The sequence below is a fragment of the Poecile atricapillus genome, chromosome 8, assembly GCF_030490865.1.
Source record: "Poecile atricapillus isolate bPoeAtr1 chromosome 8, bPoeAtr1.hap1, whole genome shotgun sequence".
NCBI classification, from domain to species: Eukaryota; Metazoa; Chordata; class Aves; order Passeriformes; family Paridae; genus Poecile; species Poecile atricapillus.
In genome coordinates this window covers 6155042-6182613 of record NC_081256.1, presented here as the reverse complement: position 1 = coordinate 6182613, position 27572 = coordinate 6155042, and the positions used below count along the sequence as shown (strand labels likewise).

General features: G+C 44.8%; 1 protein-coding gene across 1 annotated transcript; it reads left to right on the top strand.

The window, feature by feature from the left end:
• The first annotated feature begins 100 nt into the window (after positions 1-100).
• UBXN7 (UBX domain protein 7) lies at positions 101-27512 on the top strand. Its single transcript, XM_058844037.1, has 11 exons — positions 101-213; positions 3670-3817; positions 5937-6004; positions 8790-8855; positions 10886-10998; positions 16520-16666; positions 17058-17148; positions 18214-18341; positions 18592-18985; positions 19427-19506; positions 22675-27512. The coding sequence occupies exons 1-11, from the start codon at positions 141-143 to the stop codon at positions 22834-22836; spliced, it is 1470 nt and encodes a 489-aa protein (XP_058700020.1). The 5' UTR covers positions 101-140; the 3' UTR covers positions 22837-27512.
• The last annotated feature ends 60 nt before the right edge of the window (positions 27513-27572 follow it).

The window sequence follows — 27572 nt, the reverse complement described above, 5'->3', positions numbered from 1 at the left end:
GGGGGCGGGGCTCGTTACCACGGCAACCGAGACCCCGCCCCCACGGCGGGCGGGGGAATGGGAGCGCGCGCGGGCGGTCCCCGCACATGCGCAGTGCGCGCCGGCCGGCGGCGCGTGTGTTGTGCTGCGGCGGCGGCAAGATGGCGGCGCCCGGGGGTTCGGCGGGCGCCGCGGCGCTGAGGGCGCTGGTCCAGCAGTTCACCGCCATCACCGGTGAGTTCGGGGTGCGGGGCGCGCCGAGGCCGCCGGGCGTCCGCGGGAAGGTCCCTCCAGGCCCCCACCGCCGGCGGGCCGGGGGAGGGAGGCGCGGGCCGAGGCGGAGCGGTTCCGGGCGCGCTGCCCCTGCCCCCGGAGCGCCTCCCGCGGGGCGCCGGCGGTCCCAGGGCCTGTCCGCGGGCGCGTCCCGGGCCCGGCCCCGTTCCCTGCGCTGCGTTGAGCTTGCCTGCCTTTGAGCGGCGGCTCGGAAGCTCCTGTCGGTTGTCCCGGTGGCGCGGGTCCGTGTTCTGCTCCCTCCCTGCCTCTTCCCCTCCCTCCTGCCTGCGCTCCGCTCCGGAGCCGCTTCCCCCTCCTGCGGGTAACTCTGACGGCCGAGAGGGACCCACGAGCTGAGCCCCGAGTCCGCCTTGGAAAAAAACAGAAATATTCTATAGCGCGGGCGACTTGAGTTCGCAAACGGAGAGAGCTGGTCGCTTTTCCGTGGAAGTTCGCGTCAGGTGACAGCTCTGCTTCAGGTTGTGTACTCGGAGCTCTTGACCCACTTTGTGTTTAATCTGCTTCGCCGTAGTTACCCCTGGCTGATGGCTTTGCATGTCAGATGCTGCAGGAGTGTTTAATAAGATTTGTCAACTAAACAGCCAAAGAGAAGTGAAACCGCTCTAATTGGGTTGTCCAGACCAGCTCCGTTTCAGGTTGTGTCCCTGTACTTGGACACACTCAAATCCTCAACAGGATGTAAACAGGGAAATTACTGATCTCTCAGCTATTCCTAAAGAACCTTTATAGAGTAAAGCCTTTGAACAAAAAGAACGTGCAGCAAATATATTTTCAGTAATTTGTGCCTGTTTGTGAGATATTTGCTAAAACCTCAACCAGAACAGGCAGAGCTGTGCTGGTTTCCTCCTCCTGACACCTTTTTATGTTTAGACACATGTTTTATGCTTAACATAAGAGAACCCATCTATGCTTTCAAAAATGAAAAAGAAATAGCCTCCTGGGCTATTCACCCACCCACTATTAAGTGTAGTTTTGAAGTTTTGTTTTTACCTTTAACAGAATTTAAGGTTCCATCTAGAAGTGTGTGGAGCTTGTGTGGCCAATGCTGGTGTGGTGTGACAGGTGCTCATACCTCAGTGTTTTGTGGTAGTACGTTTTTCAACTTGGACTTGTAAGTTTATGCAATCACTCCTGTCTGTGGGGAAAAGGCTGAGGGAATACTCTCCACCGTGAGGGATGAGGAGAAATAGTCCTTGATGCTTTTCTTTGATCCTGGTGGCAGAATTTTGTTTCTTTGGTGCTCTCATACAGGTAAATACTGCTAAGAGAATGTAACTCTTGCCTGTCTTCCCCAAGGAAATGATGGGCTATCTGTGAAATTTGCTTTGAAACTTAACAAATATTTAGAATTTGCTGTTTTCCAGCACAAGGACTGAAAGCTTTGATATGCTGCCACTTTCCTCCGGAATGATGAGGAATCAGTAAAGGCAATCACTGTGTCAGTGTTTCTTTAAATAATAGTAGAGGGTTGAATTACCATTTTTCTTCTAGTTCTTGCAAATGAATGGCTTTGCACCTCTGCATTATGTATTCCAGGGTCACAGGTGTGGTTTTATTGCTACAGTTAACATTGAAAATGCCAAAAAATAGTTTGAGTGAAGAACCTGAACTTCTCGTTGTTTTTTTTGGGATGTCACTAGTTTTTATTTTGCACTTTCTTCAGCTCAGTTGAGGTCTTAAAGTACAGCTGCCTGTCATCCCAGCGTGCTTGTTGTGGCAGGTTGGGTGTTTTGGGAAACCTGTTCCTTCAGTCAGTTTGGGTTTCTCTGTGGTTTGATGTGCAGGTTATTTAGAACTGATTGCTCTCCACAGTTTCAAAGTGTATTCTGTGTTCAGACCAGAGCTCTTGAGTCTTTCCCAGAAAATTTGAGAAACATCTGAATATGTTTTGCCCAGCCTGATGTTGTCTGTGAGCCTAGTGTTGGGCAAAGTGTTTTTGTCATTTTGGTGATTTGCTGCAAACTCAGGAAGAATTACTACAGATCCTAAAGCTGCACCCAGACTGGTGCAGCTGCATTTTACCACTCTTCCTCTCTATCAGGCTTTCTAAAGGAAAATAAGCTCTTTGTCAGTTCATCACCAATGGAGAAGGTGCTGTAAAGAATTGGGTTGCTGAAGGGCTTCTTCTCTTGAGGGAGTTTCTCCTCATGGGGTGGTTTTTGAGGAGAAGTTGGGAGGTAGAGGCTCATCCTCTGAGGAAAGACTTACAGGTGATGTTAGGAACTGTTGCTTCATCCTGAGCAGCAGCATCAAAACTGGGATTATTTGCACTTAAGGTGTTCAAAGCCAGTTTGGACAGGGCCTGAAGCAACCTAGGGTAGTGGGAGTTGTCCCTGCCCATGGCAGGACGTAGAACTGGATGAGCTTTAAGCTCCCTTCCAGCCCAAACTGTTCCATGATTCTGTGCTATGAATAAATGTTAGTCATTATACGAAGAACTCTGTAGACAAGTACAACTCCCTCTTGGCTGCTATTTTGTTTTTTTTTCCTTCTTATATAAACTGAACTTCTGCTGGTTTGATTTTGCCTTTCAGCAGAATCTGTAAATCAGAGTGTCTTTTCTTCCATCTCTAAATCTGTTACAAGTGGATAAAAAGATTTAGAAGCTGATTTAATATTCTTCCTGCTAAAATGTTAAGTCAGGTTTTCATTTTTCTTTGTGTATGCCTGCTTGTGTGTGGAAAGTTCATAGAATGATAGAATGGTTTGGCTTGGAAGGGACCTTAAAGCTCATCTTGTTCTACCTGCTGTGATGAGCATGGGCACCTTCCACTGTCCCAGGGTGCTCCAAGTCTGGCCTGGAACACTTCCAGGGATGGGGCAACCTGTGCCAGGGCCTCCCCACCCTCACAGGGAAGAATTTCTCTGCAATATCCAAACTGTCCCTGCCCTATGGCAGTGTGCAGCCATTCCCCCTTGTCCTGTCACTCCATCCCTTGTCCAAAGTCCTTCTCCAGCTCTTCTGGAGCCCCTTTAGGCATTGGAAAGGCTCTAAGGTCTCTCTGGAGCCTCCTCTTGTGCAGGTGAACACGCCCAGCTCTCCCAGCCTGGCTCCAGAGCAGAGGGGCTCCAGCCCTCAGAGCACCTTCGTGGTCTCCTCTGGACTCATTCCAACCATGTTCTAGGGAAATGTCTGACCTCTGGAAGAAAATCAAGCTCAAAACCCCTCAGTTGGTTTCCACTAGGTTTTCAGTTGCTGGCAGATAGAAGCCTGGCAGTCCTGACTGCAAGCATTCCCTTCCCCCTGAGCTGTGTATGTTTGTCTCCTTTCACAGTTGTGCTTCAGGGATAAATGGCAGCTGATGAACTGTTCTTCCTAATTATTAATGCTTTGAGAGAGAAAGCTGTTCTGGGCGCTTCCAGTCAAAACGCTGTGATTTCCCTTTGGCATTCCAGGTGCCAGTGAAAGCGTGGGGAAGCATATGCTTGAAGCATGCAACAACAACCTGGAGATGGCTGTCACCATGTTCCTGGACGGAGGAGGGATAGCAGAGGAGCCCAGCACCAGCTCCGCGGCGGTGTCTGCTGTCCGCCCGCACCCCGAGTATGTACCCGGGAGCACGGCTGTGCCAACCAGCCTGTCCCATAAATGTCTCAGTGCACAGCAGGCAATTGTCACTTTTCACACTGCTTTGATCTTGTTCAGTTGATTGCTCCAGCATTGTTCTGGGTGTTCTGGTTTGTAGACCAGAAGTGAGCCTCTTACAGTTCAGAAGTTTTCTGTAGCTTTCACCTACTGTTTTTTACAAACAAAGCCCAAGTCATTAAAGTAGGGATCCAGTAATAAAAGAGTCTTATTTTTAAATGCTTCAGCAATCTTGTTTTACACTAATATAGCAGTTAGAAGGTTTTCTTGGTTTGGTTCTTATAAATGAAGCCACCTTACTCCCCTTTCATAGATTCATAGAATTTAAGGTTGGAAAAGACCTCTAAGATTGTCAAGTCCACCCATCAACCCAGCACCACCATGTTCACCACTAACCCATGTCCCCAAGTGCCACATCCATATATTTATTGAACACCTCCAGGGATTGTGACTCCACCACTGCCCTGGGCAACCCTTTCTGTGAAGAAATTTGCCATAATATCTAACATAAACCTCCCCTGGCACAACTTGAGGCCATTTTGTCTCATCCTGTCTCTTGTTACCTGGGAGAAGAGTCTGACTTGTGAGGGTTTTATTGTGGTGGTTTAACCCAGTTTGGCACTGGAAAGACCAGGCACTGTACACCAGTATTCAGAGGAATTACCAATTCCAACACCTTCATCAGTCTCTTACATATCAAATGCCTGCAAAGGGAAGGGAATTTCCACTGAAGCATGGCAGAGAGTCTCAGTGCTGCCTGTTAATGTGACTGCTTGGGATAAAGGGCATGGTATAAATCACATTCATTAAATATGGTAAATTAAACGTAAGCTTGGCTTTTGTCCTTAGGAGAATCTTCCACTCCAGGAAAAGGACAGCTAACTTATAGAGGAAAATCATTGCCCCTCATACTTCTGAAGCACATGTATAAATTAAAAAAATTATTTTAGTGCTAACCTTTATAGCTGATGTGAGGTGCATTCCTACTTGAACCTTTAACAAAGTTAAAATAGGAATACAGATTAGTGTTCTTATTTCTAGACAACTTCCAGCACATCAGTGACTTCAGATTTTTCTTGGAATACTTTGTTTTTTATACTCAACACCCTCCAGGTGCTGATCAGCTCAGTGTTCCTCCTAGGACAAGAGAACAGTAAATGTGCAAATGGAGAGTAACTAGTAACAGAGCAAAGATGTGGAGGTTAAGAGCAAGGTTAGTGCATCCTGCTGACATCCTGGGCTGCTTTTTGGAACCTGCATGGTCAAGAGCTGCAAAGTACACACTTCACACCTTGGAAATCTGGGGAAAGAGGCAGTTCATAGACAGGATGTAGCAGTGGATGAATCCTTCTCCCTGTAGATCTGTGGGCTGGGTGACCACACTGTTGTCACAGAGATGTTTGTAACTTTTTTTTGATTTCCTTTCTTCTCCTAATTGTAGTTTTGGATTATCTGTAAGTGTCTGCAAGTATAACTGACTGTGCTGTTGAAATGTGAGAGAGCCCAGTTATGTAAGCCAAGAACTGCTTCAGAAATGGGGCAAAATGGCCATCTTGACCTTGTTTTCCTTCCTCTGGAAAAGAGAGAGGTCGAACTTTCAGGTGGAAGCAAAAAGTCTTCTGACGGACAGAAGCTGCTAATAAGGAAGATAATAGTTTTTCTCTGTAGCTAACAAGGAAAATAGGATGGCAAGTGGATTATTTAACGTCTTTTGCTAAGTTTTTAGAAACTTCCACGTTCTAACAAAGTTATTCAAGAACAAAATATGTTTAAATAGTAGATTGACAAAGCCTGTGATCAAGTCACTCAGGGGTTTGCATAATGTTCTATCAGTGGTCATCCATGCCAGCTCTCAGTGCACAGGGTACCATGTCCAGCAGCAGTGCCATGAGTGGGAACAGGTGCTCCCTCAAGGTCCCACATAATCCCAGACTTCTTCATTCTGTGCAGTGGTACAGCAGTATCTTTAACTGGTTCAAGTTGAAGGAGCCTTGGAGCATAATAAAATGTGGTTTGTACAGTTCTTGGAATATTACTGTCTCTGATATTTTCTGTTTTGTTTCTTCTCCTTTGATAGGGATGAAGTACGAGCTCCAATTCCTCAAAAGCAGGAAATCTTAGTAGAGCCTGAGCCCTTGTTTGGAGGTAGGCTTGTGTTCTTATTTTATTTCTGCTTTCTGTACCTTGAGGTGAGCTAAGTGACAAAAATGAATCAAAACTTGTTGAATATGAAGAAATAACACCAGTGGTATTGAAAACCTCACACGTGAGAGATGCTTTATTCCCAGGGGTAATAATTTGCTAAATCTTGTTTCATGAGACTTTGTGAGGTGGCAGGCAGTTAATTAAGCATGCCTCTGTGTTCTGGGGGCCCAGAACTGTGGGGTACTGCTGTGGAGATGTTTGAGGTGCTGGGATGGAAGATAGAGCCTTGGCTGACGAGTGAAAATGAAGAGGACAAATGCCTGTGTTTTGAGGAGATGACTGATCAGAAAGAATGGCTGAAGTGTGTGATTGCTCATACCCATCTCCATTTCTCATGCAGGAATTTAATTTGCTCTTTAAGCTGTGCTTAAAGCTATTTTTGTTGTCTCTGTCCTTCTCATGTGGGCCAGGTCATTCCTGGGCTGGCCTTTGCCATGTCAGATGGATTGAGAGCTTTGCCCTTTTCACTGAGGAAGGCCATGCAAGTGCTCATCACTGCAGTGGTCTCACACCCACGGGAAATGCTCATTTTGATCACTTAGTTCCTGTGTTACAAAGGAGTAGGAAGCCAAGCTTCAGGTTTACCCCAGAACTGATTTTGTCTTGATTCTGTTTTTCAGCATCAGGATGCACAAGCTGAGGGGTGGTTCAGAGGGCAGCACACAATGCCAGGCAGTACAGGTGCACACCACTTGCCTTCTTGCTGTACTTGCACAGATAGCAATATTAGCTTTTCTAGTTTTAGTCCTTTTATCTTTTTTTTTTCCTGTCTGTTCTGGGAGCTGGAAAATTTAGACTCATTTAATATGCTTCAGTCCCCAGTCTCATCAGAAAATGTTTATTCCTTAGACAGAATATGAATCACTGAAATGGCCTAACTTAACTTCTGCGTACTGATGTGAGATGCATAAAGCACCAGCAATTTGAAATACACACTCAATTTGCATTTGGGCAAAAAGGGAATGACATACAAAATATCTGCTTTCATTGAAGTGCTTTTGCAGTTCTATGAGCTTCATTGATATAACTTCATGACATTCCTCTTGCTTCTGAAAGGCCACCTTGTCAGCAGCAGTGAAGCTGGACTTAAAAGGTCTCAACCATAAGATGCAGTGACATGAAAACAAAGACACACTGTTTATTTAATCTTTGCACTTCCCATCCGGCCTGGATTTTGGAAGTGGGGTGTTTAATAGCAGAGGAGGGCAGTTCTGCAGCAGGAAATGTGCATCCAGAGGAAGATGCCCTGCTGATGCCTCTCTGAAGACAGAGGAGCTCTCTGCACTTTTTCCTGTGGACCAACAGAGTTTTTGACAAAGATCTATTGACTCCTGTGGCTTGTTAGGATTCAGATCTGCTGACCCTAACACTTGGTCTTCTTACACCTGCCTGTTACATGCTGATATCAGTCACACTGTCACTGACCATCCACTGACCTGGATCAGTGATTCCCTCCTGGCACTGTCTGTTCCACCAATGCCACTTGTGTTTCTGGCACAGAGCAGCCTGACAAAGTAGCTGAACCTGAAGAGATAATTGGTCTCAGCTCTAGGGGAGATGGCAGTTTCTGTTTCAGGGGTCATACTGAGGTGGTTGTATAAGCTCAGGTTTTTTCCAGCTGAGAAGGTGACCCTGTGTATTTGTGCCCTGCTGGATACATGGATCAGTATAAAGGATCCTCCTGGACTGCTGAGAGCCTCTTCACCTGTGCTGCCTGGCTCGAACTGAGCCTGGCAAGGACATGCTGTTTTTACTGAAGTGGTCCTCCAGTTGCTGTTCCAGCTGAGTTTAAGTTGTTCTGAGGTTGGCTTGTGCCTAAGCACTCAGGGTGAAGGAGATGTTACTTCCTGGAGTTGAGAGGTGTTATTCCCCAGCATGTCCCTTGTTCAGGCTTGATTTCTTTTCCATGATAGTCTGTATCATCCCATTTCCACTGGGTATAGGCTGTAATTACCTTACTTTAATTTGTTTATAATTTATTATGTCTTGTAGTAATTGGGCTTTGAAAGTTCTGTCTTTCAGTTGATAGGAAAGGAGATAATAGCTGGGATAATCTTGGCAGGCAGTTCTGTTTTCCTTCCAAGTGCAGTGTTTGTGCCATACCTTAGGAGTTCAGTGGGACTTCAGGGTGCTATGTCTGATAGCTGCCTGGGCTGACGTCTCTGTCCAGCTGCAGGTAATCAGTTCTGAAGGTTTCCTTGCAAATAGTAATGCTGGAAAAGTGTGGTTGTTGAGGCCATACAAGAAATTGGGACAGGATCAGAGTTTAGAAAAGAGTAGAAATGCATTGTGGAAAAAACAAATGGGCTTCTTTATTAAAAAAATACTTTCTCAAGGGGTTTAATCTTTTGAAGTTTTTATCCCCTTGAAGACCTTGGGTAAAATCTTGACTGGAACTGTGACAAGGTGATGCTGTGACAGCACTGCCACTCTATGCTGAAGGGTCTTGGTGAGCCCATCAGGAGCTTTAAGCCTCTCTGTATTGTTGATACATGTTTTGTTCCTGGGCTAAGGCGTGCTGGAGGGAGGACATGCTAGGAAATGGAATTTACAAACTACCTTCTGCCTGTTTCCATCCATCTCCAGTCCTTCCCAATGACCTTTACTCCCACACCATCCCTGCTTGAGGTTCCTGTTTTGTATTCCTGCATGTGTGATGGAAAGTACTGATGTGTATTTATTTTGATAATATACTTTTCAAATGATTCTTTAATTTTTTTTTAAGCTCCTAAAAGACGCAGACCTGCTCGCTCAATATTCGATGGCTTTCGGGATTTTCAGACAGAAACCAGTAAGTATCTACAGATCAGTAAGCATGATATTTTATTTTGGTACCTTTAATGCATATAAGATGGAGAAATCATTCCTGTGGAAGGCTAGGACAGCTTTCACTTATCGAAACATTTTTAAATTGCCAGTTGTGTAGCAGGGTACATTACTAGAAGTATAGAATCATAGAATTATGATTATCACAGTATATTCTGTCTGCTTTGGTCTTGCAAACTCAAAAATACCCTTTTTCTGCTCTAGAGGGAACTGAAAAGGGGGAAGAATCCTAACACAAGTAGAAATTAAATTAATCCACTGGATATTTCTTGGCTAGGCAGTGGATGTTCTGGCACTTGAATTGCATTGGAGTAGCCCTGAGGCTTCTTCCTTAGCCACACACAAGGTTCTTGTGGCTGTGATTGCTGTTTGCCCTTGGCTGTTCATGCACAGAATCTCTAGATGCCCAAGTACTGGCTGTTACTTCATCCATGAGGTGTCACAGAATGTGATTCTGTGGCAGCACAACAGCAGGTGCTTCACATCTGAGTTATGGCTGTCTTACTGGTGTTGGAGTGTTCCTGAGGTGTAACCAAGGAATCAGTAAAGTTGGGAAAGTCTTCTGCGACTGAGCCCAACTGTTCCCCCAGCACTGCTTCATGTCCCCAAGTGCCAAATCCACACATCTGTTAAATCCCTGCAGGGATGGTGACTCCACTACTGTCCTGGGCAGCAGTGCCAGGGCTGGAAAGCCTTTTACATGAAGAAATTTCCCTTAATAGTCAATCTCAACCTCCCCTGGTGCAACCTGAGGCTGTTTCCTCATCCAGTCACTGGTTACTGGGATCCATGGACCATGTTCCCATACAGTTAGGGGCTGGCTGTCAAACTGAAAATTTCTTTCCCCTTTTCCAGTAATAATAAACACAAGTATTGAAATCACTGGCAGCTTTGTAAATGAAAACGCACCATGTACAGAATCAATAACCTTAATTTTTTTCTCCTCATCTTCCAACCTGGTCTAGCAAAGGAGTCCTGGTCTGGCAGGAGGGGGTGGAACTGACTGATCTTTAGGGTCTCTTCCAAACCAAACCACCCTGTGATTCCACTCTTAAGACATTTAGAGATGCCCAACATGTGACAGATACACTGCAAGGGTTTATGGTGAAACTTCATCATGCTTTTTTGGCAGGACTTTCCAGGTGGACATCACTGTCTGGCTGTCTCTGGAAAAGCAGCCCTGGCCATGATAATTGCAGATTATCTCCTGTCTCCTAGGGCTGCTCCACATGATGCTTTATTCCCTGTGTGTATGCTCAGGCATGGTTTTTATACTTTGGCCCATTTACAGCTCCTTCCACACTGGAAAATTTTTGGCCATGGGATAGTTATTGCCCATTTCAGCTGACCTAGTTCCATAAGATACATCACGTGTCTGCTGTGATTTACCTTTATTGTCCATGGTCATGTCTGAGTAGGAAATGTGTTCTGTATTATTTCAGATGGAATTGATACACTTTAAAAGAAACATCCAAAAAGATTTCTCCGTGTAAACGAAATCTGTTTGTTTCTTTATTTTCTGTGGGATTGCCCCACAGTCAGCTGATGGAAACACTGCAATAGAAATATTCCTTTTAAAAGTTACATTGCTACAATCTAGCTCAGTTTCCTGTTTTGAAAGCATCACTGGGGACAAGTCACAGCTCTTTTCGGCTCCTTTGTTTTCAAATACTGGTATGTGACCCCTCAGGTTTATTAGGATGTTGTTTAAAACTGAAAGCATATGAGAAAGCTGAGGCAGGGTGGTTCTACCCTTACACACCAGCTAATCTTGTTCAGTGGCATCTAACCCTGGGATTCTCCATAAGAGATATCCTGGAATTTGTGCTCACATTCCTCACACTAACTGCCCTAGCCCTGTTGTCCCCAAACCTCCTAAGAGCTCGAGAGAATTTCACCCCAGAAGTTCTGTGTTTGAGCATTTAGCCAGTAACAAATGCCCCTTGTGAGTGTGTTTAGTCTAATTCCACTCCCTTTCCTCTTGGGGCTGTGCAGTCCGGCAGGAGCAGGAGCTCCGGAATGGAGGGGCAGTGGACAAGAAGCTGACGACGCTGGCAGACCTCTTCAGACCTCCCATTGACCTGATGCACAAAGGCAGCTTTGAAACGGTGAGGGCTCACCTTTGGGTGCCGATGCTTGCAGGGTGGCTGGGGAGGGTTTCAGGATGGATCCATGGCTGGGCAATCAGAAGGTTGCAAAAGACTGGGAAGTGATAAATATTTGATGGACTGCGTATGGGAATGTTGGTGATGTATTGAAGGATTTCACTGATGGTGCTGTCACCTGGAATGGACCCATAGGGATCATCATGTCCACCTCCTGACCATGCAGACCACATTGTTTTATGTTTCAATATCAGTGTGGCAAATCATATGTGGTGAAAGACTTCAGTGAGCAAGGGAGGCTGGTCAGAATTGGAAAATTGCATCCCTTGAACTGTCTCCTAGAGGATACAGAAAAAGCTGGAGTAACATTGCTTTGCACAGTTGAGGGAGGACTTTGCGAGGGGCTTTGCAAAGTGTGGTTTGCAGCACAGCCCTGCTGAGAAGCTCTGGTGGAGTTAACACAGCTGAGTTGCTTCTGATACCTGAGTAAAAGTATTTGAATGTGGTTTTGCCATCAAGCCACACCTTCATCCTCAGTGGAGGTGTTGCTCTTGTATAAAATCTCAGTGGTTGTCTTTTACTTCTGGTGGTGCTAGGGAAAGTATCCCAGAGATACAGACAGTCAGCTTTAAACAGTCTCAGGTGTCACCTTCCCGTGTGTGGATCTGTTCCTTAATTATTATGATGCGGATCAATGACTTGACTAATGATTAGAGAACATGCAGATTGGTATATATTTTTAAGTTTTGAGTCCGTAATTTCCAGATATTCTTCAGAAATTCCATTTACTACTGGACTTTCTCCTGGTCATCTTGGAATAGATGAGATTGATGATGGTGAAGGTCATTATTTTTACTGCATGAGAATGCAAAGTAATGATTAACTAGTACAATACAGATGTTGGAGAATCAACTGCATAATTCTGCACAGCTGACTGACTGAACAAAAATATTATTTACCTTGTTTTCACATGTGCCTTGACTGCCGTGCACAAGTAGTAGAGCACTGCTGGAGAACTTTTGGTGAAACACTGTGTGCCTTTATGGAGTCTCCAGCTCTCATCCCATTTCCCTCATCGCTCTTTTTATGCTTCCCACATCACCAGGGATCGGTTGCCTTGGCCCCAGTTCCTGTGTTCTGAGGGTGCCCTCCACAATCTCCTTAAGAGAATTCCAGCTGTGTAAGGATGCTGCCAGAGAGCAGCAGTGTCCACCTCTGGCAGGAATTTGGTGCAGTGGGAGCAGAGGAGCAGCGTGAAGCAGTTTGTGATCAGGTGTCCCTGCCTTGTGATCTGTGGTGCAGGCTTTGCTTTAAAAGATGTGTGTCAGGTCTTCCAGCTGATAGTACTTGCTGGGCCTGGGGTCCAGAGCTGTTGGTGAAACCAGCAAATGTGTGGTTAAAGGCAGCAGTAAGGGGAATTCACATGGCAACAACCAGTGCTGCTGCCAGAGCAGTCAGTGAGCGCCCTCTGAGCGCTGCTTTGGAGTTTGAGATGGGAGCTCATCTTTCCTTGGGTCTTGCTGGAAACATAAGAAGACTTCAGCAGTGTTGATTGTAGCATCTGTCCCAGTCAAAATTAGTGTCAGAGAGTGAAATAACTGACTGAATGATTGATTTGTTTGTCCTAAGGTCTCTGCATACTTATTCAGTCTTGAAAGGTAATTTAAAAAAAGGGGGTGGGCTGGGGTTGGGGAAGGGGTTTGTGTACACTCACATTGCCCTGTTTTGTGCAGTACCTGCACTCTAAAAAGCTGTACACTTTCTGGTGTTGGCACTCACCTTGCTGTGTCCTTGTACAGTTCCTTGTCCTGTGGAATACCTTTCATTTCACACTGATGCTCTTCAACTTCATTGCAATACAACTCTTCACACCTTCTCACTGTGTTGACCATTTCCCCTTGCATTTTACCTTTTCTGACTGCAAACTGCTCTACTGCTTCAGCCTGAAACAGTGTCAGGCCCCAGTGACCACAGCCTCTAAAAATTCATCTCTAGCAAGCTGCTGTTGGCTTTTCCCTTCTCTGTATGCTGAGATAAATGAATGTGAACCATATGATAAACCAGAGATGCTCATCACATTCCAGAGTATCAAAGACTAAATACTGTCATTGTGATGCTTTTGTAGTTAAGCTTTGATCTAACTGGGGTTTTCTTTCCAGGGCTGGTGTGTGACATGTTCCAGCCTCTGGAGGGGTGTGCAGAAACACTCTTGACAGGGTTGAGCCATGTACATTTATCGGAGAATCATTTAGAATTTAGGGCTTTGTTGGCAGGAGTGGTGACATCTGGTCTTAAGAATCTTTGTCACTCATCAGCTGTTACTGCTCTTTGGGTACTTTAAGGTTGTTTTTTGATAGTAAGTACCTGTAATTATCTTTAGTTTCCCCCAAGAAACCTCACTTTTCTTCAGTTACAAGGAAGCTTTGTTACCAGTAAGGCCCAAAAAGTTGTTTCATTTTGACTCAGTAATACTAGCTTTAGGAATAGGTGTGGTTAACTTCATGGCAGAAAAAATTTCAAGAGCTGAATGACATTGGGGGGCTTTTTACCTGCTATATATGAAAAAGCATTCTGCTTGACATGCAGAATGGCTTATGATCACTGTCCTTGTAAAGTTCAGAGTGTTACTGACTAAACTATAATTCTCCCATTAATGTGGAATATGTTAGGAGTAAACCACTCAAGTAGAATAAATAAATTGCACACCAAACATGTCTGATGGAGAACAGTATGGTTTTCTTCTCATCTCAGACTGATTTCAGGAACTGCAATTTTCTCTCTACATGCCTGTGATGTGAGAGATGATTGAATTTGGGGGGACACACCAAATTGACTTAGTTTGCCCTTCTTGTGGCAGAGATGGTTCTGGTGTGTGCAGTTCTGTGCTTAACACTCAGCAGGGTTTCAGTGAAGTGACTGAATGTCACACTGCAGAGTTTCAAGTCTGTCTATATGATTTTTTTTTCCCATTTAACCATAACCTTTTTTAGCTGCTCCCTGCTTTACAGCTCAGACTGAGGGTTTTTTTGTTTCTACTTAAAAAGCAGTAATAATTTGGAAGCTGATCTGGTCACTGTATTCAGATGGAGCAATTACCTGTGCATAAGGTGCTTCTAGCCTGGTTTGGGTCAGCACAGCTGTGGCTCAAGAGTGCCTGGGTGCTCAAAGGATCTATGCCCTGCCCCAGATAGGAAGGAGAAGTATGGCCCAAATAGGAGATTTCTTGTTTGATAATGTCCTGCTCTGACTATCTGTCAGCTGTTACCTTCCACACTGAGTCACACACATGTCCAGAGGGTCACAAGGTGATGGCTCAAATTCCTTCTTCTCTCTGTTGCCTTGAAAGGATTGCATTTCAACAAAACTGAGCCAGCAGGAACCACCCTAACATTTTTAAATCATACATGTTCAGAGAAGTCAAATGAGAGGAAAACTTATTTTTAGTAGTGCAAGAGTTACACAGGGAGATCCAGCCCTGAGCATAAACCAAGTCTTGTCTCACAGATTGTCTCACTGGGTTGCTGGTTTGCTGCCCTAAGTTGTAATGATGAAATATGTGACTGGGCAGAAAGGGCAAAGGCACAATGAGGACAGATTGGGTTGGTTTGGGTTGGTTTTTGCATCTGGGCTCCACTGGCTGTGCTCTCAAAGAGTGGCTGTCCTGTACTGCCCTGTCTGGGGGCTCTGTGAGTGCCTGGCACTGGCCTTTATACCTCGAAGGAGGAGGGGAATGGGGGGAGCATTTGATGTTGGATCTAAATCCATCAGATCCCAGCTTTTGGGGTACACAAGCCAGCTCTTGAGCCTTCTCTTGTTGCCTTATCACTTGCCAAAATGACCATGATATAATAAAATGTAACATAATCTCCAAATCCACAGTGTTTCTTCTCCTCACACTCTTGTCCTTCCACCCCCTTGGAAGAACCCCTGGAGCTGTGTAAGAGCTGTGTGTGTGAGATAGCAGCAGTTTAATTGTGTCCTTTTAAATGTTAAATCCAAAGCTTGCTTTTAGAAGGAAGTTAAAAATAGTTTCAAAAGCTCTGCCTGTTCTGCAGGTGAAAACTCAGTTTTTCAAATTTTCTCTGGAATTTCCTGCTTGCATCCTTCCAAGGCCCTCAGCTTGACAGAGGAGAGGTAGAACCAGAGGTTTTAATTAATATTAAAAGACATACAGAGTGAGGATAGAAGAGTGAGATGCACTTTCCAGCTTTCTAATTGCATATTTTTGGGAGTGTTCTTGCAAGTCCTTTAAATAAAAGCATGACAATTATATTTAAGACCCTTGCCAGTTACTTAGGTGTCACCTTCCCCACTTTTCTCACCTGGTGACCTGAATTCTGGCAGTATAAATTAGTGGTAAGTAGTTAGTGTGAGGCCCCTTGTGGGAACGGGACTATTCATGCTTCTACCTTAGGTTTTTTTTCCTTTGAGTAATACAAAAGCTGCCTCTGCAGGGCACTTGGCCACACAGACTGACTTAGCAGGCTGAGATTCTTGCCTTGGTGAAGCTGAGTGTGTGGAGTTCACATGTCTATCTGTCACACAGTGAACAGGCAGACTGTTCCAAACTGCATTGGCTAAAATTCATTTCAAAAGTAAAAATTTTGGTTTGGGTAATAAAGTAGTGCCCAAACAGCAAAATCTTGCATAATATCCTGATTCCCCTGAATTTTTTTTGTCCTTCGAATTCCTTAACAGTAGATTAGCAGCAGGATGGTGAGCATAAATTTTAAATTTTTATTTTTTTAAAGCAAAGAGAGTTCCTATGCCAGTTCCAGTCTTTCCAGGTGGTAAGAGCATTCCTGCTGTTGATCTAGCCCTCTTTTTTTCAACAGGTATGACAGTTCAGCGATCAGAATTACATTCTTGATCAAACTCCTACCATTAACTTGCAACCAAGCAATCAGACAGTGCCAGCTTTGTGACTCAAACCAGTAAGATTTCTTCCTGCGCCTTCCTGTCTCCCTCCCCATTTGCAGTCTGGATAAGCAGCATCAAAAAAGGATGCCTAATTCGGCAGTTGGACAGTCACAGAGTAACTCAAAACTTGGAGAGAAAAAGAAAACACACAGAGAAGGGGTCCTGTTGAATCAATGCAAGTCCTCTGTCAATTATGCAGCCTACTTACCTAGATGGTCCACGGGTTTATCTTTAGACTGAGCAGGTCTTTGTTGTCACATCAGTGGGACTGACTACACTTTTCCCTGAATAAATACTTTATTCAGCATCGCCACGTGTGTCCCCCCTCTGAGTTGCTTTTCCCACCCTTTGCTTGGCTTGTTGAAATCCAGCAGCTCTGTTCATCAGTGTGATTCTGTAATTCAACCAGGCTCATTTAAAACAGATCTTTCAGCCTTGCCTTCTGTTGTGTGGGTGCCTTTTCACTAGCTCTGTCCATCCTCCTCACTGTGAAGGGGTTTGGTGGAAGGTCTGGCAGTGGTAGAAGCCATCTGTGATCATTGCTGGCATCGGTGGTGTCTGGCCCTTCAGCCTTATCTAACCAAGCTTTTCCTTCTGCTTCCAGGCCAAGGAGTGTGGTCAGATGCAGAACAAGTGGCTCATGATAAACATTCAAAATGTGCAAGATTTTGCCTGCCAGTGCCTCAACCGTGACGTCTGGAGCAACGAGGCTGTGAAGAATATCATCCGGGACCACTTCATTTTTTGGCAGGTGAGGAATTGCCTGGGGATGGATGTGTGGGTAACTTGGTGCCTTGGTAGATGGGACAGTGGGGAAGAAAATTGATTTCTTTGGAAAAGATGGAATTCTCTTGGCAAACCTGCACAAAAGATGTATTTTGTGGAGTGTATGTAGTTTATGGGTGGAGATGTAATTCATGGACACGCATTTGAGGGCATAAACTGCCTTTCACTTGTGCAATCAGGATGTTACCATGTCGTTTCTAATACATGGAGAGCTAAAGGCTTAATTCCACCTTGTCAGTTACTGAGAGCTGTGTGTACCATTTGCAATTTACACTGTAGAAGAGAGAAAAACTGCATTTTCAAGCTACAGCTTGTTTGTGTTCCCTCTCCAGCCACTAATCTGCCCAATTTTGTAGGTGTACCATGACAGCGAGGAAGGACAGCGGTACATACAGTTTTACAAATTAGCAGACTTCCCTTATGTCTCCATCCTGGATCCCAGGACAGGTAAGACAAGTGGCAGCTGATTTACCTGGAGTTACCCCATGGGAAGGACTGACAGTTGTAGGCTGGAATATCTTCCACTGCAGTTTGTGTTACATTGGGCTGAATAATCTCTTCAAGACCTGAAGGACTGACTCAGCGTGTTCCCAGAGGAACTAAGGCAATAAAACACCCAAAACTTGCAAAAATTTTATGTATTTGAAGCTTAGCGAGTATTCTGCTTAGAAAGTGAAAATAGTTCCATCTGGTGGAAAAAACTCTGAATTATTTTTTTTTTAAGTCTTTCCAGAGCTTCTTGAAATCATGTGGTGAATAACTACAGTATTTGTAATTGCTGCATGAAATCTGCTTTCTGCTCCTCCTGCAGAGCTTTGTGAGGCTCAGCAATGACTTTAAATTGCATCTTAATTTTGAAATACCATTTTGGCTTCGAGTTTTCAGTTTGTTTTGCTTGTTTTTTACCTCAAACTTCTCTCTCTCCCTCCAGCTCTTTCAAAGTTCTTGCTTTTTCTTTTGTATCCACCCGCTTCTTTTATCATCATATAATGCAGCTGCCTGGTTATATAATGTTGGTCTGGTCTCCTGTTTCTAAGGACTGAAGTGATAGTGTCTGTGATCAGAGCTGAGACCTCTATGTAGCTGACTTAAACCACACAAAAATTAAAAAACATGTGTTTTTTAATGTTGCAACTGAAGTTAGAATATTCTTCTTAGCACTTCTGGTAACAAATGCTGTTTGCCAAGGGTTAGAATCAATTAAGCAAGATTGGGTAAATGCTTCTTCATAAACTCAATGGTTTGGTGTTTATTCATTTGAGGCCAAATTCACCATTCTGTGCTCACATTTCCATAGATAAAAATAAAAGAATGGAAATAAACTGTGTCTGTATCCCTGTCTGCCCCTTTTCAAGGGAGTGGAAGGAGGAAGCTCCATAATTATCAGGTGGCAGCCTGTGGGAAGCTACAGTTCCTCAAACAGGGACTCTTGCAGCGTTGAGTTGGAGTGTTTGACCACTAAACTGCAGCATTTTGCTGAAATTTTAATTGATGCCACCTTTTATTCCCTAGGCCAGAAACTTGTGGAGTGGCACCAGTTAGATGTGACTTCTTTCTTGGACCAAGTGACCGGGTTCCTGAGCGAGCACGGCCAGCTGGACGGCCACTCCAGCAGCCCTCCCCAGAAATGCTCCCGCTCAGTAAGTGTCAGGGTCACTGTTTGTGCTTTTGGCACTTGGGTTGGGTTTAGTAGTTAGAGTGTGAAAGGAATATTGATTACTGCATGCAAACTCCAAGGAGAAGCCATTAAGTAGTTACAGCATGCCTAGCTTTCCCTGCTGTGCATTCCCAAAAGATTTAGTGGCTTCCCTTCTGGAAGACTGATGTCCTTTTGGTTTTCAGTACATCTTTGAAGGCAGTTGTGATGCATGTGTTGTCTGCATCCCACAGGAGAGTCTCATCGATGCCAGTGAGGACAGCCAGCTGGAAGCTGCCATCAGAGCCTCGCTCCAGGAGACACATTTTGATTCCTCACAGGCCAAGCAGGAGAGCCGGTCGGACGAGGAGTCGGAGTCGGAGCTTTTTTCTGGAAGCGAAGAGTTTATTTCTGTTTGTGGATCCGAGGAGGAGGAGGAGTCGGAGATTCCAGCCAAGCTGAGGAAGTCTCCACACAAGGACTTGGGGTATAAAAAAGAGGAGAGCCGGAGGCCTCAGCCTGAGCCCTCTGCAAGGACTGAGCCTGGGACAACATCAAACCACAGAGTCCTGCCCTGCATCAATGCGGGAGCGCTGGAGGAGTCACCTGACAAGTCTGAAAGTACGTTCCGGGGCCTGGACGTGAATGGTAAGTGCCCATTTTTTATGGCTTTTGTTGTGGCTTTTTTGCCTGAAACTGTTCATAGGCTGCCAAGCCTGGTTTCATCCCTTCTTTTAAAAATCCCTTTTGCTTTCCTACCTCCTTGCCAGCAGACATGTGAGAGGCTCACCAGCAGCACCACTTGAGCACAGCAATGTCTGTAGAGCGCTCTGGGTCCCTGGGCTCGTATCTTGCCCAGGAGGAAAGTCCACTCTGGTGTAACACAGGTGCAGTGTGCTCTGGGCATGCTGACTGGGGTCACTCACTGCTGCTTTGGAAGGGTCCTGAGCCTGGTGTGAGCATTATGGTAGAAATTTGTCTTGTTATTGTCTCCAGTCCCTCACCCTGCTGTGCTGTCCCTCTTAAAATCTTGTCAGGAGCTCAACTCAGCTGCCTCGGTGTTAACTTGTGGTAACTTCCTTTATGTAGGACCAAAGGCACAGCTGATGCTGAGGTATCCAGATGGAAAGAGGGAACAAGTCTCACTGCCTGAACAAGCTAAACTTCTGGTGAGTTGAGTTGATGGAAATCCTTGTCTGAGTAGAGGAAGGATGAAACTGGAGATTTTCTGTGCCTGGGGTGACACTGTTGAAATCGGATCTAGTGGGAGAGGTGCATCCAGGGAGTGCTTGTGCTGTGGTCCGTGTCATTCCTCTCTGATAGCTACTGGCTCTGTGTGTCCCCACTGCAGCTTGGGTTTTGTGCACACTCCAGTGTCTTCCTCAATCCCCACACTGCTCATTTCCATTATAAAATGACTCTAAATGGCTTTTGCCTTAGTTGTTAACTACTGTAAAATGCTCTCAGCTTTCTCATTTCTGGGGCTTTGTTTCTAAAAGTAGTTGGTTCCCATGGTAAAATCAAAGGCAAAACTCTTCATTCTCGTTCTCCATCTCTCCCATCATACTTCCACCCTCCCTTCTGGATGTGGATGTTGGAGCAGACTTCGGAGGAAGTTCTCCCAGAACAAATTTATTACAGTATTATTTAATTACTGTGCCTCAGGTGTGCATGTCAGCTGTGCTTTGGGCTCCTTACCTTGGAGAAGTCCATGTGAATGGCATGTCCATCAAAATTTTGCAGGTGCTTACCTGCAGAGTGTAAAGAGGTTACTGTGCTCCTGTTTGCCATAAGTTTTCAGGACACAGTGGCCAGTTAAGCTCATTTAAATGTAATCAATCTAACAACTGGAGTCATAGGGAAGACAAAAGCACACCTCATCAGAAGAATATTGTGTAGATTTGGGAGAAAAATGTCCTGTGTTACAGAAAATGGGGCTATTGCCTGGCCAGCAGCTCCAGGAATGTACAGTATCCTCAGCACATGTTCTCATCCTTGACTCTCCTGCTTTAAAATAACAGGAAAAAAAATCTTGAGTGCTTTTTCAATGCAGCTTGTTAAGTAAATTTGCATGTATTATTAAACATGTGGCAGTTTTGAATACTGAAGCAATTCATTTAGGCAATGAAATAGAAAAGGTAATATTGAAATATCCCTGATAATACTGACTTTTGGTTTGGTTCTTTTTATGGACTGTGGAAGTTAAAGGATTTTATGTCAGCATATGATTTTCCTTCTGCTCTGCAGTCAGCAGATGAATTTAGCTGAGTCAAAGTTTGTGGGTAAAGACATCTTTTGGTTGCAGAGCTGAGCAAGCAGTGTTTGTGCTCGTCTCATGTGATATTCTGGAGCCTTTCAGTCAGATCCAGATTGAGTCTCAGGTGTTTCTTTGTGAGCATCATTTCCATACTGATTTCTTTCAGCCTTTTTAGTTGCTTCCATTTTAAAGCTGGCCAGAGCTAGCAAAAGAAATTGCTTAAGGAGACAGTTGCACTTCAGGAGTTTTAACTGATGATACTCCCCAACACTGCTTTTAAAAATCTTTTATTTTTAGTCATTGTGTTATTATTGATCAAGCACTGTGTTCTCTACACACATTATTTCCAAGAGATGCTTATGCTTCCAATAGTATCATGATGCCATTTCTTCCCCTCAAGCAAAAAAAAAAAGAAAAACCAAAAAAACCCCAAAAAGTAAGAAGGCAACACTGCCTCACTACCTTTTTATAGAAGCAGTTGCTCATTGTGTGCAAATTAAGTCGACTTTACTCTGTTCAGCAGCTCAGCCCACATTCTGAACATCTCTGGTTTGCTAAGTGTTTCAGGTGTGCAGGGAAGACTAGCCTGTGAAGGGCCAGGGAGGGATGTGGGCAGGAAATCTGACAGGATGTTTAAATTCAGTGGTTTCTAAAGGAATTTTGATAATCTTTGTTGCCTGAAAAGGAAATCTTCCCGTTCCTTGCATTCCCCATCTGACAGAGGCACTGTGACCTGCAGAGCCTTTGGAAACCAGTCCAGGTAAAGGAGGACGTTGGGGCAATCTCCTCATGCCAAAGGGGTGTAGATTTTGATAAATTTGGAAGGAACTTCCCTGCTGGTACTTGCCTGGCTGTTCTGCACCAACCAAACCTTGGAAAAGCCCAGGTTGAAAAGAATCCCTGGAGATGACCTGCATCTGCTCAAAGCAGGCCTGTAGCTGAGCTTGTCCAGAGCCCTTTCAAGCTGAGTGAGGCTGGAAGTTTGGTCTCAGTCCCCTCCATCACAGAATCACAGGGTGGCTCAGGGTGAAAGTGGCCTTAAAGCCCATCCCATTCTATCCCCTGCCATGGCAGGGACACCTTCTACTAGCCCAGGTTGCTCCAATCCACATCCAAGCTGGCCTTGGACACTTCCAGGGATGGTGCAGCTTCTCTGGGCAGCTGTGCCAGAAGGGTGCTGTGGGCTGCTGTGATTTACTGGCATGAGTTGCCCACCAAAACAACGTGAACAGTATTGATAGGAGCCCCTGATTTGTTCACACTTTTTGTTACTTACAATTTATCTTTTCTTCCTTTCTTACAAAAGCTACAATTTCTCCTGCCTACATCTTGCTCTGTTATCTTCTTTTCTTCTGCCAGTCCCCACTTCTCTGCCCCTCTCTGTTTGTGCTTTAGGTTCCCAACTTCCCTGGTGAACTTGGGAAATCTCCCTCAGCACAGCACAGACATGGACTCTTCCTGACATGCCTGTTTCTTGGGATGTGAGCCCCTCATCCCAATGCTCTGCATCCTGCCCCAGTTGCTTCTGTAGGCAAAGAAGCCAGTGAATTGAAAAGATCTTTAGAAATCCGAAATCAAACAACCCCAAAATCTTCTGCTTCCTGAAGGCAAGAAAAAAAAAATAAAATTTCTGCATTTATTTTGGTCAATGCCACCTCACCAAAATGCTTCTTTGGTGGTTTTTAGCTTTAGGGTAAGGACACTATCTGATAAGCAAATGAAGGGGCTTCTACTTTGGGTTATTTAAGGCTTTTTTTTCAGATTTTATTTGACTGTGATTTGAATGTGTGGTGTGGAATTGAGCTCTCTTGCATTAATGCACTAATATCTATAGTTTTATGTATAGTTTACCTTGTGTGTAAAGAATCCGGTAAGGGATCATTGGTAATTAGTTTTTGTGATTAATCATACCATGTGTGGGTGAAATTAAATGTTAAAGAATAAAAGGGTCTGTGCTCTATGCAAAATTTCCAAAATTTAAAATTTTATTTGTTCATTATTACAAACTTCCTTTTTAAAGGAAAACAGAATGTTTTTTTTTTTTACATTCTGACACTGGTTTTCCTTTCTTTTTCCCCAGGCTCTTGTGAAACACGTCCAGTCCAAAGGATACCCCAACGAACGTTTTGAACTGCTCACCAACTTCCCTCGGAGGAAACTCTCCCACCTGGACTATGAGATCACGTTACAGGAGGCAGGCCTGTGTCCTCAAGAGACTGTCTTTGTGCAGGAAAGGAATTAGCACTGTGGCCTGAGTTCTCCCAGCCTTCCTCCCTCTCCTCTTTGCCTGGGACAAGAGTCGTTAAATATGCAGTTAAGGGTCGTGGGATTGCAGTGCTGGAATCAGGCAGCTGGCTGGCCCTTCCTTCTCCTTCCTCCTCTCTCTCCCTCCCTTCTCACACTCTAGTGACCAAATGAGAGTGCTCAGAGTTTTATTTTCTTCCTCAGCTGCAGAGAGCATTGGGAAGAATACCTTTCCTGTGCTTTCCTGGAATAAAGTAAAACAGTGATGTGTGCATCCAGCATGCTGGAGCTTGGAGTGGCCATAATACACAAACCTTTCTCGCTGCTATTCTTAAATCTGGTTTGTTTAATTTATTTTTGAAAAGATTGTGTGATAAGGCACAGAAGCATCTCTGTAAGGACAGACATAACCTTCAGGACAGTCTTTGCTTTGTTTGGGCTCCCCTACATAAAAGGTCTCCATTAACCTTCCAGCCTTTTCTTATGCAACACTCTGGTTTTGGAAAGGAGTTGGGTTGAGCTGTGGTAAAATACTCTGGCCCACCTAATTCAAAGGCTTCTAATTGGCCTGCATGTTTTCCTCCTGCTTTAAATTGCCAGTGGACATAGTAAAAAAAAACAACCACCCCCCCAGAAATCCAGCTGTGCTCCATATGGGATTGACTGCTTGGCCCAGAGGGAAAGCTGTGAGTCCAGTGCTGGAGCAGACCCAGCTCCTTTGTGGGAGTGGGTGGGTTATCCATGCTCTCTTCCCAGCATCCTCAAAGTGTCTCCTTACTTGCTCTCAGGATTTTGCAAATGACAAGGGTACTGTAAAGGTTTTGGGTTCTCTGAGAACACCTGCCACAGAGACTTGACTGTCAGTTGGCTTTTTTTCCTTGGCACAGTGGTTGGTTATGGGGGTTCTACAGCACTGACAGCATTAAGCATCAATTGATGCTTCATAAAACACTTCCCAGCCTGATGGCTTGAATTCCCTGGGATGACTTTTATTCTATTTCCATGTTGATCTACTGTAACTTACCTCTAAATTTGGAGGGCTGCATGGAAAGCTGCTCCTTGGTGCAGGCTTTCCTTTCAGCTCTGGAAGCTGGCACCACAAGTCAGTGCCCTGATTTTCCTCCAGTGTCTTCTCTAGACATGGAGCTGTTGGTCAGTTGGAGTTTCAGCAGATGTTCCAGTGGGACAGGAATTAACTGGCACAGCCCTCAGCACAGTGTGGTGGATTTGTGATTTGCGTATTTACAACTAAAAACTCAGTTTAACACAGTTTTCAATTGCACATGGGACCTGGCATAACTGCTGACTTTTTCTGCCACTCTCAGATGATTTTCCTTGTTAAAGACTTCAGTAGTCAGAAATTTACATATTCCAATTTTTCAAGATATTTTGCCTTTGATTTCATACTAGCATCTGTATTTTGGGACCTTTAAATGCAAGAGATCACAGAAAATGTCTGGTGTCCCCCATGAACCCACGAAAACTTCAGCTCACAGCTGTCTCCTGCTCCTAATTGAGGTTTGACATGTAATCATGCAATTGTATAAATTGATTTCCCTTTCTGCTGCAGGATGTAGTGTCAGGAAAGCAGAGTCTCATCTCAGTTTCCTGATCAGTGGTTGATGTGACAGCAGATGTCATCTTTGGTTTGTAAAGAGCCCCAGGTGTGGAGGCTGCTCCCAGCATGGGGAAGTGAGGGGGGGGTCTTGTGTTTGGCCTGTGAAGCAGCAGTGGCACCTCTAGACTGAAGGATCCTTTAGTTCCTGGATATCCAGATCCCTGACTTGCATTTCCATGTAGAACTAAAGCTTCATGAAGCAGCTCCAGCTGTCTGGTTGGAATAACAAGTCCCAGGTGTGGTTTATTGGTGCCTTCCTTCCCCTGGCCCTCCAAGGCCTGCTCCTGTGTATGGGGCTGGGCTGTGTAAGGAGACCCAGAATTGCTCAGACAGGGGAAAGGAGATAGGGAAGTTGAACATCTACACTGAAAATGGCATTTTTTTCTTGCGGTTTCTAGGAGTTTGTTCTGTTCCAGGAAACTGATCCTGGGTTGGGTTTTTCTGTTTCTGTGTCACAGTGTGGTTTTTTTCTATTACCTTTCTTTTCCTTTGCTTTAAGAGCAAGAAACAGAAAAAATTTTAAGGAATAGGTATCCCTGCAGTTGGCTCTTGTCTTTTCTCATTCCCCCCTCTCTCTCCTTCCCAACCCAAACCCAGTGGCATAGATCAGCTGTGCTGTGGGGGCTGAAATCTGATGAGAAGCTGCACCAGCCAGGATACAAACCTCTTCAGTTCTTCATCCCTTTGGAGAAATGTTCTGCTGGCCTGAGGAATGTGGTTGAGAACATAAATCACATCCTGCCTGGGACAGCTCGTGGCAGTGAAGGTGATGGGTTGGGCAATGTTTAAAGAGTCTTTAAACAGTCACTTCTAGATGTAAAATCTGAAGCTCAAATTGCTGGAAAAAATGTGTTAAATTTGATTGGGAAATACAGTGTTGAGCTGTGAAGGACAAAGGAAACCAGTCCTTCAAAAGCTGTGGTTTGTAGCTTCCTGTGGGTGTCACTTGGTCAGGATTTGCTTGTGGTGCTGCAGGAGCTGGTGGGGTTGGAGGAGAAGCAGTGCATGTAGGCAGTGGAGGTTTTTCGGAGTGGAGAACTGGTCAGGGCTGCTGTGGTTGAAGCTGGAGCTCCTTGCTGCTGGTGGAGATGTTCCCTTTGCCTGTCCTCTTTATCTAACACAGCTTTGTGTTGGGATGTGTAATGTCCAGTGGTCCCAGTCACAACCAGGATCCTGGAACAGAAGGTGAAACAAGCTCTGGCTTTCCATGCCAGGTGCAGCTGACACATTTACTTCCCACTTCAGAGGCCCACAGAAGGATTTTGGATCTTCCTGATGCTATGTGCTCTGAAGTCAAGCTGATTGACCAGCCTCAACCTCACAGCATTCTACAGGCAGGTAGAAGCTGGGCCAAACATTTCTGGCCATACTTGTGTTATTTCCTTTAGCCTTTGAACTAAGGCTGTGATTTCTGACGTTCATGGACTGCAGTGAACTGGTGAATCAGTTCAGTTAACACCACTGATCTTAGAAGAATGTCCAGGATCTGCAGGTAGCCTTGTAAAATACAGTTGTCTGTAAAAGGCATCCAGATGTACCATTATTCCTAAGTAGATCTGAACAGAAATTTTCCATCAGCTCCTCCCAGAGCTCTCTGACCTTTTCCTCACTGTTAGGGGGAAGTGACACCTCTCCTTTGTCCAGATTGTGTTTCACAGGGTCCACATCCTTCAGAGCTGATTTGTACACTCAGCTTGCCCTGGCACTGGTGCTGTGGTTTGTACCTTTGCAGAAAATGGGTTTGGTTCAGGTTTTAGAAACTCAACCTCTCTGCTGAAAGTTCTCAAATTCCTGTTCCTGTCAGAGCACCGAGCCTCTTCACTGGGACTTGAGCAACAAGGGCTAAATTAAAACCAGTTTTCTTTTGGGGGTGGGGTGGCATTTTGGCTGTTTGTCAGGTAGCAAACACTGCAGAGATGCTTGAAATGTGGTGGATTTTTGGTAAACCATATAAAAATTAAATGTTAACATAGGGACCTGTGTAGGAATGTCCATCTGAGTGGCAAGAGCTGTGTCATTTCAGGGCCTTATCACTTCATTTTTATTCCTTTTCAGTTTGTATTAAATGTCACTGCTTCCTTCTGGTTTAATCCCTGTTTAGTGAAGTTGATAAAAGTCTGGTGTTCCAAGAGGAGGAGGGATGGCAGAGATGTGCTTTAGGTGGGTGAAGTGCAAAGTCACTGTCCTTAAGGACTGGCTGTGCCTTGTCTGGCTGTTCCCATAGGCTCAGATCCAGCCTCTGCTCTCTCTCACCTTTTCTATTTATTCATTTTCACAAGTGATTTTCTATAAAGGGAGCAGCTCCTGTTTCAAAGACAACAAAAACTGATGCTGAGCCCTGTGCTGGCTGTGTTGTTGAAGTACCCACAGGCCTGTGTGGGTTTGGAGCTGGGGAGGTTAATGGATGCCCTTTCTGTGATAACTTTTATTCCTGTCTCCTCTTGTTGGTGGGATGCTTGGTGTCTGTGCACTCCCAACAAACAGAGCCATATGTATTTACACACACAGGGGTTTAGTCAGAGACTGCTGCACCTGACAGCAGTGCCTCAACCTGCCTCGAGTTATCCACTGTGTTCCATGGGCACCTCATGAGTGAGGACAGAAATTGGGGATTTGGTCACTGTCTGATCGCTGGGAGTGTCTGCAGTGCAGAGCTTGTGAAATGGTGCCCAGATTGAAGGTGTAGAACTGAAACTGTGGAGCAGAGGATGAGGTACTATTTTATAGACCAGATTTATATGAAGAACATCTGGGTAAAACTCAACTCAGAGACAGCAGGACTTTAGGACAGATGATTTTTTAAGAATGAGGCTGTTTCCTGGAACTGGAGAACATCCAGTTTGTAAGGGACAGCTTTTCACAATGGTCACTTTCTTCAATAATGGCAACTTCACATGGGAGGAGGGAGAGGATTAATTTGGAAGTTTTCAGCTCACTGTGCTGGGAGGGACCAAACTCAAGGAAACCTCTGATCTATATACACAACTGCTGCATTTTTTATAAATATATGTAAATGTCCTATTGTAATATTTGATCCTGGAAATAAAACAAACTGTTTTCAGTAGCTTTCTTCAGCTCTTGGTTTTTTGGGGTTGGGGTTTATTTGTTGATTTAGT